The sequence below is a fragment of the Megalops cyprinoides genome, chromosome 21 (genome assembly GCF_013368585.1).
Source record: "Megalops cyprinoides isolate fMegCyp1 chromosome 21, fMegCyp1.pri, whole genome shotgun sequence".
Taxonomy (NCBI): Eukaryota; Metazoa; Chordata; class Actinopteri; order Elopiformes; family Megalopidae; genus Megalops; species Megalops cyprinoides.
The window spans coordinates 24,913,878-24,926,088 of NC_050603.1; the positions used below are offsets into that span (position 1 = coordinate 24,913,878).

The following is a 12,211-nucleotide window of genomic DNA, read 5'->3' on the forward strand; positions in this document are numbered from 1 at the left end:
CATATCATTGAGGGATGGAGTGAGGGACAGTGGTAGGGAGCTCTTCATCTATATATACCCTTATCCATTCCACCTCAAAATGTGTCTAGTTGATATTTTGGCTTCACTGAATAACCAGCCGTACTTTGCTTCCCTTGTCTCCATTTTGGTATCTTCTGAGAATGTTTCCACTGCAAAAGTTAAGTGGACATAGAGCTCTAGGCTTTTGCTGCAGGGATGTGGAGGTAGGCCAATGCTAACACCATGGGTTCATGGCTTTTTGAGTTCTTCAGGTGTATGTGTAGTACTACACCTAAAGGTGTACTAAGTCAGTTAAGGAAGAGCTGAGACTGGGATCCAGAGGAGAGGAGGTGAATGGGAGGCCGAACCACTGGTGCATACCACTTCCCCACTGGTCTTCCAGAGGATGAACTCTGTCTTCAGTAGCTTAGCAGTGACATCACAAAGGCAGAGGTTTTGATCAGTTGGGACTGGGTGAAACAGTATGTCTCACTTACTGTACCTTCAGATGAAAGTTGTCAGAGTTTGGTGAAGATGTTTTGTCAGTAACATACTCGATAACTCGTAACATAACGATAACATGAATTTATATTGTACTGCTGGTACCCCTTTGAATAGTGAAAGGGCTAACCTGGAGGAGCTCACCCACTCTGTATGGGCTCATTGAAATAATAATAATAATTGCAACATGACCTCTGACTGACTTGCTGTCTTTGTCTTAGTGGTCAGTTGTTTAAAGCCCAAATTATGCTTGTTCTCTGAATCTAGAGGGTGGCAGGCATTAGTTGCATAGTTAAAACTGCAGGTAGAATGTAGATTGTGGTAATGTGGTAGATTGTGTTCAATCGAAAAAGTTCTACAAACCAAATGTACTGGAGACTAAGAGGAAACTGCGAATCATATACACATAATAAATCCCACAAAATTTTAGAATGTTTTATAATGAAAAGGAGACCACTGCTTCACTGCTTTCTTGTGCATGCTTATGAGTTTCATAGTTACCTGAAATTAACAAAAATGTATACACTGTTACAATTAACACTTAATTAACGCTTAACACTATCAAAATTCATTTCTCAAAGGTGAGGGCAAAGGGCATTCACAGACTGATCGCAGTAACTGCAGTAGACTTCAGCTCTCTCTGTGCCTCCTCCCCTCTCCTTGTTGCCCTGTGCCTCGGATTCCGGCTTCCACATCTATTCTTCTGCGGCCCCTCTCTATTGCAGGCCGGGCCCTGATGCGGCTGACGGACAGAAAGCTGGAACGCATGGGGATCCAGCAGGAGGGCCAGCGGCAACACGTCCTCCAGCAGGTCCTGCAGCTGCGGGTTCGAGAGGAGGTGCGTAACCTGCAGCTGCTCACGCAAGGTAAGCGTGCCCCCCCCCCCCAGCCTCGCTCGGCGGTGCATCCTGCTAACCTGCTGGCTGCCCGCAAACCTCCCCCATCCCCAGCCCCTCCCATACAGAGGTTTGTGTGTGTGTGTGTGTGTGTGTGTGTGTTAGTCAGTGCTCCGCCGCCTGGGAAAGGCACCAAGGCACCTCTTTTTTTTCTAGCTGGGACAGGAAGCAGGGCTTTGCTTGTGCTCTCAGGCGGAGCTATTGTTTTAAGAGGCCTCTGTCTCCAGCGCCGTTTATCTTCTGTGTGCTGACTGGGCAAATGAGCACCTCGACAGTTTGCTTACTCCCTGCCACCGGCCCTTCCTGTCGCTGGAAATGGAGCTGGACAGGGACGCCAGCGCAGAGCGCAGGGCAGCTATGCACAGAGGAGGGTGGCCACTGGCTCCTCAGGGAGGGACGCTCGAGGAGACAGCAGCCCTTCAAGTCTTTCAGCAGGAGTTGGTGGTGTGTGAGAAGAGCACAGCTGTAATTACTGGGATGAAGCAGAATTATCCACATGGACAGTAATTAACCTTAAAGCTTCAGTGTGCAGTTGCTACGCTAATGGGAGGGGAATAATTAAACTCTGCTGCCTTGCTTGCCCCGAATATGGATACAGAAATTATTTTTTTTAATCACATTTACTGTACTGTTAAGACAGTGAAGGTCAGCAATGTTTACGTTCAGAAGGAATTTGATATTGTAGATTCTGTCATAGTATTAATTTTTATACATTTTTATACAGTATTTATGTAGGGGATGTCAGCCCACACCAAGTTTTGCTGTTACTAACTGTTGGAATGTTAAGCATATTTAGTTTATGAAGGGCTAGCAGTGTGGTGCAGCGGTAAGCAGGGTTTGTATCCCTGAGGTTGCCAGTTCAATTCCCTGCTGGGGCACAGTTATTGTACTCTGTATAAATGAATAACATGAGAATTGTAACCTATGTAAGTCACTCTGGATTAGCGCATCTGCTACACAACTAAATGTAATGTAAATTTAAATCAATTGAATTGTGTGATCATTGACCATGCTGTAGAGGTTTACAGAGGATTGTAAGAACAATTCAGTCATAGTGATGGGCCTCCATTAATAAATTAAAGAAAGAAAGAAAGAACTTAAGTACAATTCTGCCTTCAAGGCAACATTGTAATAGCCCAACAGAAGACTAACCTACGTGTTCTTTTTATCTTTTTATCTTTATAGAAATTATGATAGGGAACAGAGATGGAATTCTACAAAATACACATTAAATTCTCATGAATATAGCCCTCTGATCACAAAATTAATTCAGCAGCTCTGTATACACTGTAAGTGTGCGTGTGTGTGTGTGTGTGTGTGTGTGTGTGTGTGTGTGTGTGTGTGTGTGTGTGTGTGCCAGACTGTGTTTCAGTTTTTGTACCATGGTGGTGATCTACACTTGTCTCTGTTGTTTTATCTCTGAAAGAATATTCCAGTCTCCACTTAACCTTGGCACATAAATATGTGCTTCGTACCAGTGGACTGGAAAGTTAATTGCTGTTTATTGTTGCACCTGTCTTCTTCATTTCATGGCCATTATAGGCTTAAGCTGTTGTCCAACAGCACCTCTTTATTAGATCTAAATTACAAAGTGTGTTAAGGGTTCGGTCTCATCCATTACTCACACTTTCAAAACCACACAGAACGGCCTTGGAAAAAAAATAATTGCAGCTGTTGTTTTAGGTGCAGACGTGCACAGAGTATGGCTGTGTCATTAATGAGCAGCAGGTTCTGCCTGTACTCCTGACTGTCTGCTTCCTTTAACAGTAACCATTGTAACTTTGTCAAATGCAGATGTTGTTGTACCACATGTGTGGTAATGGCAGATGCATAGACGTGTCACCAAACCACTGAACCAAGTCACTGAGGCTTTGAGCGTGATCACCTTAATGTAAAATTAGAAACAGGAGAAAGGTATGTAGAGGTGAATATTTATTTCCTGAATTATGTAAATCTGTAAATGAATTAAATTGTGTACTGTACACAAACAGACACACATGCACACACACACACACACACACACTATACATACTCTTCCTCTAAACTGTCACTCATTCTCAGCCGGCTTCCCTTAACGTCTGACACAGAGTAAATACCCAGTAGCATCGGAGTATGTTATTATTGATTTGAATGTAAACTCATGCGTGGCACCAGCCTATAGGCAGTATATCAAATGAAATGGCAAAATGCCATAGGTGGGCAGAGGTATTGCCACTTTGCGTGGCTTTGTTTGACATCTCTTCATTGCCAAACAGTCACCTTTTCATTGCTGCCAGCAGCAGCCGGCACACTCAGCCTAGCAATCTAATGGTCACCGTGATGTATGGCCCAGCACTGTCTGTACTGCACGGGGTGCTTCCAGAATAAATGCAGTCTTGATTTACTGCAGGAGGAGGAGCGTTGGGTGGGCCACGCGGGGTGGGGGGGTCAAAATGAACCCTCAGCATCATTACCTGAGACCCCTCTAGGTTCCTGGCCCCGGTGGAACCAGCGCATTGAAAATTCTCTTTTTTGTGGAAAGAGAAATTAATTTTCTTTTTTTAATCTTTCCAACTGGATCCCATAGAGACATTCTCTGTACTCTACTTCTGAAACATGTGATTAAGGTTAGAAATGGGAAGTCCACATATATATACTTTATATACATAAAGTATACACACTGATGAGCCAGAACATTATGATCACCTGCCTAATATGCTGTTGGTCCTCCAAAACCCGCCGAGGCAGAGGCATGGACTCTACAAGACCCCTGAAGGTGTTCTGTGGTATCTCGCACCAAAATATTAGCAGCAGATCCTTCAAGTCCTGTAAGTTGCGAGGTGGAGCCGCCATGGATCGGACTTGTCGGTCCAGCACATCCCACAGATGCTCAATCGGATTGAGATCTGGAGAATTTTGAGGCCAGGGCAACACCTTGAACACTTCATCATGTTCCTCAAACCATTCCTGAACAATGTGTGCTGTGTGGCAGGGCGCATTATCATGCTGAAAGAGGCCACTGCCATCAGGGAATACCATTGCCATGAAAGGGTATACCTGGTCTGCAACGATGTTTAGGTAGGTGGCACGTGTCAAATTGATGTCCACATGAATGGCCGGAACCCAGGGTTTCCCAGCAGAACATTGCCCAGAGCATCACACTCCCTCCGCCGGCTTGTGGTCTTCCCACAGTGCATCTTGGTGCCATCAGTTCCCCAGGTAAATGGCGCACACATACACGGCCATCCAAGTGATCTAAAAGAAAACGGGACTCATCGGACCAGGCGACCTTCTTCCACTGCTCCAAGATCCAGTTCTGACACTCGCGTACCCATTGTAGGCACTTTCGACGGTGGACAGGGGTCATCATGGGCACTCTGACCGGCCTGCGGCTACGCAACCCCATACGCAGCAGGGTGCGATGCACTGTGTGTTGTGACTTGTGCCATAGTAGATCTTCTCTCGGTTCAGACCAGACGGGATAGCCTTCGTTGCCCTTGCACATCGATGAGCCTTGGGCACCCAACACCCTGTCGCCAGTTTGTGATTTGTCCCTACTCGGACTACTGTCGGTAGGTACTCACCACTACTTACCGGGAGCACCCCACAAGCCTTGCCATTTCAGAGATGCTCTGACCCAGTCGTCTGGCCATAACAAGGTCTCAGGTCTTTACTCCTGCCCACTTCTCCTGCATCCAACACATTGACTACGAGAACTGACTGTTCGCTTACCATCTAATCTACCCAGACCTTGACATGTGCCCTTGTTTGGAGATGATCTATGTTATTCGGTTCACCTGTGAGTGGTCATAATGTTTTGGCTCATCAGGCTAACACTATTACATTTAATTGATACTTAAATCCTGGTCTCCAATTTCATACAAACACAAATTCAGTGTATTACGGAAGGGTTTTTCCTTAAAATGGCTGACACTGGAGCTCAGTTTTTAACTACATCTTTTACAAAGACAGTGGGATAACCATTTTAATCCTGTGGCATGCTTCACACTCGTTAGACGCGCGTGTGCCCTGTTTATTCAGGAGCTGTGTTATCTAGACTACCCCAGCCACGGATTCTCTCCAGCTTGATCCAATTTCGTGCCGTGGAGTCCCAGGGCCGTTGGAACTGAGGCTCCTTTGAACAGAGCTGAGCTGTGAGCATTTCAAACTGGCCGTCTTTTTTGATGGGGAAATGAAAGGTGCCTGTGTAAGGCGAGGGCTCAGGTCTAGCCGGGCCAGTTTAATGTCTGTGCCGGATTACTCTTTTGTACAGGCAGCTCCAGCGTCCAGTCACTCTGCCGAGAGTTAGGGTGGAGGGGAAGGGTGGAACAAAAAAAGAGAAAGAAAGGAATCAGTCCAACATTGGCTCAGCGTCTTCGGGATTTGCTGCGAACTTAATGCTTGCGTTAGTTAATGTCCAATTGATTTAGACAATAGATGCACCTGGGTAGACTGCTTGTTGCCTTACAGCTTTGCAAGTGCATTGGAAATGACAGGCGAAATGGAGCTGTAGGAAAATGAGGACTCCTGGTGTCTGCTAGCAGCACTCAGGGCACCAATTTAAGCAGCATTTTCTCTGCCAGGCAGAGCTACAGCAACCGCCTTTTGTATTTATTCCCCCATTTCATTTATTCGTGCCAAGGAGATGTCTTTCGCTGTTGAGAGAAGTCAGGGAGCTTTGAGGGTCGATAGTCCCTGTTCTGCTGTGGCGTAGCTGCAAGTACACGCACGCTGTTGCCTCACAGACTTTCAGCTGTTGCTGATCTGGTTTAACATCAGAGCACTCAATTTCAAAAGCGATTTTACTCATGGCTTAATTGCATTGCCAAGTTAAATTGTAATTGTTTGCACGAAACCTCCAGCAAGATCAGGCTATAATGAGCTTTGCTGCAGGTAAACAGCTGATTTGCTCCATTTTTAGAGGGTTAATACACATCGAGCACGCCTTCACACCGTTAGTGTGAAGTGAATGAATGAACTTGGCAGAACATGTTTCGTGCGCTGCCACATTGAAGGCAGAGACATGACTGGATCCCTACTTCCTTTTGTTTACCTGTTCCATCATGTGTCCAGCCAAGATGGAAAAATGAAGCAATGAAGCGCGCGCAACACGGCCAGATCTGTTTAAGAAGCGGAGGGCAGTATCTCCAGGAAACATCTAAATATGGAAATATGCAGAGGGCATTCAGGTGGATGTACTGTGGTGTTCATGCATAGCTTCTCTCCATCAGCAATTTGGGCATTTTTTTATTTATTTGTGTTTTTTTGGAAACTTTCCCAGGAAAGGAGACGAGCAAATATAACATTAACTAGACAAGCTCACAGTGGACTTTGTCAACATTGTGGGAATATTTTTAAATTTAATTTTAATTTTTAATGCCTTTTTCCTTTGTATTTTTTTTTTGTGTGTTTGTCTAACGAGTGAACGCACCATCATCTAAAAAAGTGGGAAATGAGGGAAAGAATGATGGAGAGAGTTGGGAGAAACAGGAGGGGGTAGGGGGCAGTCGTGTTGTGTGGTCACATAATTAATGGTGGTTGCTTCAGAGTTGCCGGGAGATGATGTGAGCAATCCGTGTGAGTATGCTGGGAAGCCAGATCCTTGACCCTCTGTGAACCCCTCCCCCCACCCAGATGCCCTGTCTGTCCTGACCCTGTGACACCCCCCCCCCCCCCCCCCCAATCGAAAGAGAGAGGGACAGATTTATTAGACTTTCAGAGTGACATTAGGGTCACATTGCTGGGCCCAACAAATCCAATCAGGATGGCCTCTGGGAAGGCATTTAGACAGTGGCATTTCCAAATGAGTTTCTCCCCCTCTGCCGTTCCTGTTAACCCCAGAGATCCCGGAACAATCAATCATGCTGTGACCTTTGCAACAATATAGCCCTTTAGCATTTGTGACATATGTTTGAATGCCCCAAAAAAACATACAAAAAATGTAATTTGAATGGTACAGTAACATATCAAAACATATATCAAGACTAATGCACACTGCTACTACATAGAAAACTCAAGGGTGAAACCTAATATCCCATTAGATGAAGGCTATTATATTTTACAAGCAAAGAAGTCTGTGGCAATGGAGCAGCAGTCGATTAAGGTGAGCCGTTAATTCTGATACAGTTTCAGAGTGAGGTGACAGCACCGTAAATTCTCCTGCATGGACTGCGCTCATCAGTGCACGGAGAAATGCAGAGCATTAAGACTGCCTTGAGCTGGTTCCTCTGTGTCTGTCCCCGCTGCCCAACTGCCCCCCCGCTGTGCCCTAGGTCCTGGGTCCCATTGGCTATTTTGGTGCAGACGAAACCCATTAAGACTACTTCCTGGGATGCGGGATGCAGCCACAAGGTTCCCACATGGGATCGGTAGCCTGGGGCGCACACAGGAGACCCTGGACGTGGTCCACTCACTGTCTCAGATCTGGGTCTATGGCGCTACTTTGTCGGCAAATGTTACATGGCTGCTATTTTTAATACCCTGCCTCTGTCCCTGGAGTCCTTTCACTGAGCTGAAAAGATCATTTGAGGTGTCTTGAGCATCACCGTTGTGTGTTTGTTTGGTGTTCAGTACAACGCGTTCATTTCTATTATAAGACAACGTTCCTTAGAAGCTCGGAAAGTTCTGCAAGAACAGCAAACAGGAGGCACGCAGTTCTGGTCTGTGTCAGAGCTCAGTGGCTGCTTCTCAACTCAGGGGTTGGAGAATGAGCACGGGGATTTATGTTTAATAAGGATTTTCTTTAGGGATGTCCCAATCAAGTTTTTTGCCCCCAATCCCGATCCGAGTCATTTAATATTGAGTACCTGCCGATACCGAGTCCCGATCCAATACTTGTATTTTCCTAGATAATACAGTGGCACAGTGCACACATCAAGTACATTAAAGTTATTAAAATCGTTCCAATGTATATGCTTGACAATTGAATAGCTCTGCAATGCATTAAGGACAATATTGTCTGCATCCAAGCTGTTCCTTGATGTTTTTTTTTTTAACAAAATAAAAAATAAGTAAAAATAAGTAAACAAACTAAAAATATTTTTATATGGCTCTTATCATAATTCCACTTAGTGCAGCATTGGTTTTCATTTGTATTTTAACAAAATAACCAAGCAAACAAAATAGAAGATGTAGAGTAGAACTGTGTTGACCTGTTCGTTGTATTGTTAAACATTGGTCAGCCAATTTGTTGCCAGTGCACAGTTAAAATTTTGTCTTTTTGTTCCATGTGTTTACACAGATTTAAAGAGAAAAAAGAAAAAACATCTGGAAACATGAATTTTCTTCTGCTTTATTAGTATCTTTCAGATGTTAGTATTTTGGTTTTAAATATGTGTATTAATGAAACTGACATTAACATTTCATAAAGCTGTTATTTGGAAACAATGTTCCATATATAATTGGATGTGTGTGTGTGTGTGTGTGTGTGTGTGTGTGTGTGTGTGTGTGTGTGTGTGTGTGTGTGTATCTATCAATTGATCTCTCTGTCTGTCGTATAGATAGATAATATATAATGCAGTATGGTTGGAAAATATATTTGTTTCATACACCATAGAATTATATTGAATTTAGACATTTTAGCCGCATCCTGCCACAAATTGTGCTCTCCGTTTACGACACCTGCATGACAGCTGACGTAAAACAAAGGATTGGGCTTAGGTTCGTACTCAATAAAGCCGATACTGATCAGTTAAAAAAAGCCTTGATCAGCCCCGATACCGATCTTTGAGATCGGATTGGGACATTATTAATTTTCTTTTTCACTTTCGCATTTTCCAAAGGTCACTTTATTTGACACTCTTGATAACCTGGCTGAAAAGAAAGACTCTTCCCCTTGCTCTATGTGAATGACTACCTTATGATAGGCTCATATTCAGTCCTACAGAATGGCTGTTGGACATTATCTCTCAATGAGGAATTTAAGCAGTAACAACATTTTTTGGTGAATGGGGAATGATTGGTCTGTACTACATCTAAATGTTGAATTCCATCAGTCTTACATTGTTGCTTGTCCTTTGCTGTAAATAATGAATATAAGCAGCCTGGGAAATACATTGTATGTCATAATTTGTCCAAGAACTAGATTGTGTGGTATTCTCACTCATCAACCCAGGTGATTGTGCTCTCTGGCACTGATTTAGGCCTAGCCTCTATCAAAAAGTCGTTCATTTTGTTAGTAACTTCAGTGTCGAACTTGTTGTGTCAAGCTGATCTGTGCTGAAAAGTCCATCTTCAGCATTTATTGCATTACTACACCAGAATTCTGCATCATACCTGGTTTTGGGCTGGGCCCACAGGCCAGTCTGTGATACTGAATGGATTCCTAAATTCCTAGAGTACAACATGTCAAGCACCAGGACAGGAGTCAGACCTGGCTGGTTGATCACGCTAAAGTCACATGGTGACCCGAAGCTGGCGGCAGGAGCAGTGTACATCACACTGCTGACCCTAATGGAGCATTGTTGCCTTTTTCAAACCCTGCAAAAGTTGACAGTCGGTGAGGAAGGCATAGAAGACCTCTGCTTACTCTGAACTACACAGAGCTGCATCCTTAGCTTCAGTGAATGCCCCAAGGAAACATTTCATTTTTTATTGCTTACATAACACTATGAATCTGATGGTTCTGAAATTAACTATAGCTGTATTATACATATTTAAAATAATAATAATAATTAGGCCTTAATAATAATCCAGGACTTAATTTCCAATGCCTTCTCGTTCATGAAAAGATCTTCAGGAAAAATAATACATGAAATATGTTGATTAATGAGAAAATGGAATGTAAATAAAGCTGAGGCATTTGCAAAGCTCTTGAAACCTGCACACTGAACGCCACAGATACTGCCATATGATGAATGAGGAGAGAGAGAGGGGATAAAATAATTTATGAAATGATGCACATTATGCAGGGCTTGTACCATCATGGCCATAAATAATTTTGCTTGTTAAGGATATATGATGCTGCAATGAGGAAAATGTTTGCGCACTACACAGATTCCCAATGACCAAAAACATCAATCATTTCAGAACATTGCACCTGCATTTCTGAGCTATCAAATAAACATGCAGACACTGTGGTGTCTTAATAGTTTGCTGCACTTTTAATGGTATGATAACCAGCAGCTTTTTCTTGCATGGATTTCTGTGAAAAAAAGGATACTTAATTAAAATCACTGGCAAGTGAAGTTGAATTGTTGTTGTGTCAAAATCACCTCCTTGAATTGACTCAATTGTTGCGTGATAAAAAGCACCAGCAGAAAAACTTCTGTAGTTTAGCATTTTGCGCACCATTCAGCGTGTATTAGGTTAGCATTTTGTGCATTGCTAAATGCATTGCAGTTTAATATTTTGCACACCACTCAAGGCCTTGTAGCTTAGCATTTTGCACACTGCTAAATGCCTCATGGTTTAGCATTTTGCAAATCACTCAGTGCCTCCTTGCTGACATGAACCAGGCCCTAGTCAGCAAATCATCTGATATGGTGCCCTTCTGAATGAGTCAGGTCGAGCTGGGCCTGGCTGGTGGTCTGTCAGAGGGCTGCATTAACCATAATGGGTCAAAGCTGATTCATAGGGTAAAGCTCAAGTCCAACAAAATCAAGCTAATCACACGGAAAATCTGCATGTGTGCAAGAGTTACGTTCCAGACAAGGATTTGCAGTCTGTCAGTACATTCCTGCTGGAGCGGAATCAAAGGCATGGCTTTCGCCAGATTATGTTTTTTTTTTTTTTGGCATGGGGTTTAGGATGGCATCTCTTTAGGTTCATAAGCTAAGATCTGAATTGCGTGTGGTTCTTGATGTAGCGTGTGTGTTTTCACATGGAAGTTTTATTCATTTTTATAAAAACTTGATGAACATTTAAAAGAGGAATCTTGTTACCCTGAAGCAATAATATGTTCCAAGCTTTCTTTAATATTAATTTCACTGCCATGGGAATTTCTTTGTTAAATATCTCAGTAGAACTGGAATTAAAAGTGTGTTTAAATGTTGCTTAAATAGTCAGCATTTATAGAGAACACACTTTCATTGCCAAGCAAGGAAACTTAATATGGGTAAAACAGTCCACCAAGTTTAGCTGCAACTGTCCATCTTACCAGTATTTTTATTTTACACACTTTTGCTTCTTAGTTTCCAGTTTTCTTTGTTTTGATCTGTATTAGTTTTTTGGGGTGGTTACCCTTTTTCCATTTCTGGAGCTCTAGGCATCAGGGCCTGGCAGGAAGGACACTCCATTCCTTTACCCATTATTAGCGTTAGTTTCATCTGGAAAAGGCTTTGTATCCAGAGGGAACTGGTAATGGCAGCAGAAGAAGTCTGCAGTGTTTTGGTTGTTTTAATGGGAGGTAATTTGCTTCCTGGGGTGGGGCCGAGGAGGCCAGGAGGGTAGGGCTTGGGGGAGCTGAGACCTGTTTGACTGACACTGGTACCACCCCTATCTTGTAGTTTGCCAGGGTAATGTGGGGTAATCTGTGATTTCCTATGGGACCCTCATCTATTGTGTTCCAGACACAGGTATGCATGTTATCACAAGGAATTATGAGTTTGGTGCTTTGTCTTGCAGAGTGCTCATTTGTTTTTCTTCATAATGCCATCTGTGATATGTTTATCTACCAATGTGCAAAACCTATCAGTATGTTATCCTCCACAGCCAAGGTTTTGGAAACAATGAACAGCACGTCATCTATGTGAAGTAAATTGTAAGAGGTGAATTACAGAGACAGCCTGCTTTTTGGCGGTCACACCAGACGAAGAAACTGAAAAACAACTGCTAATCACAGATTTCAGATGATTTTTTTCCCTATCATCACACATGCTTTTCACTGTGATGGGTTA

The 12,211-nt window shown here is 43.3% G+C and overlaps 1 protein-coding gene across 2 annotated transcripts in view; it reads left to right on the plus strand.

Moving 5' to 3' along the window:
- The window catches only part of samd12 (sterile alpha motif domain containing 12), an 88,089-nt gene that overhangs the window by 35,740 nt on the left and 40,138 nt on the right, over window positions 1–12,211 (plus strand). For both annotated transcript variants that reach the window (XM_036516267.1, XM_036516266.1), the window contains exon 4: window positions 1,227–1,367. In XM_036516267.1, the coding sequence (XP_036372160.1) occupies window positions 1,227–1,367 (141 nt within the window). The remainder of the gene's footprint in view (window positions 1–1,226; window positions 1,368–12,211) is intronic.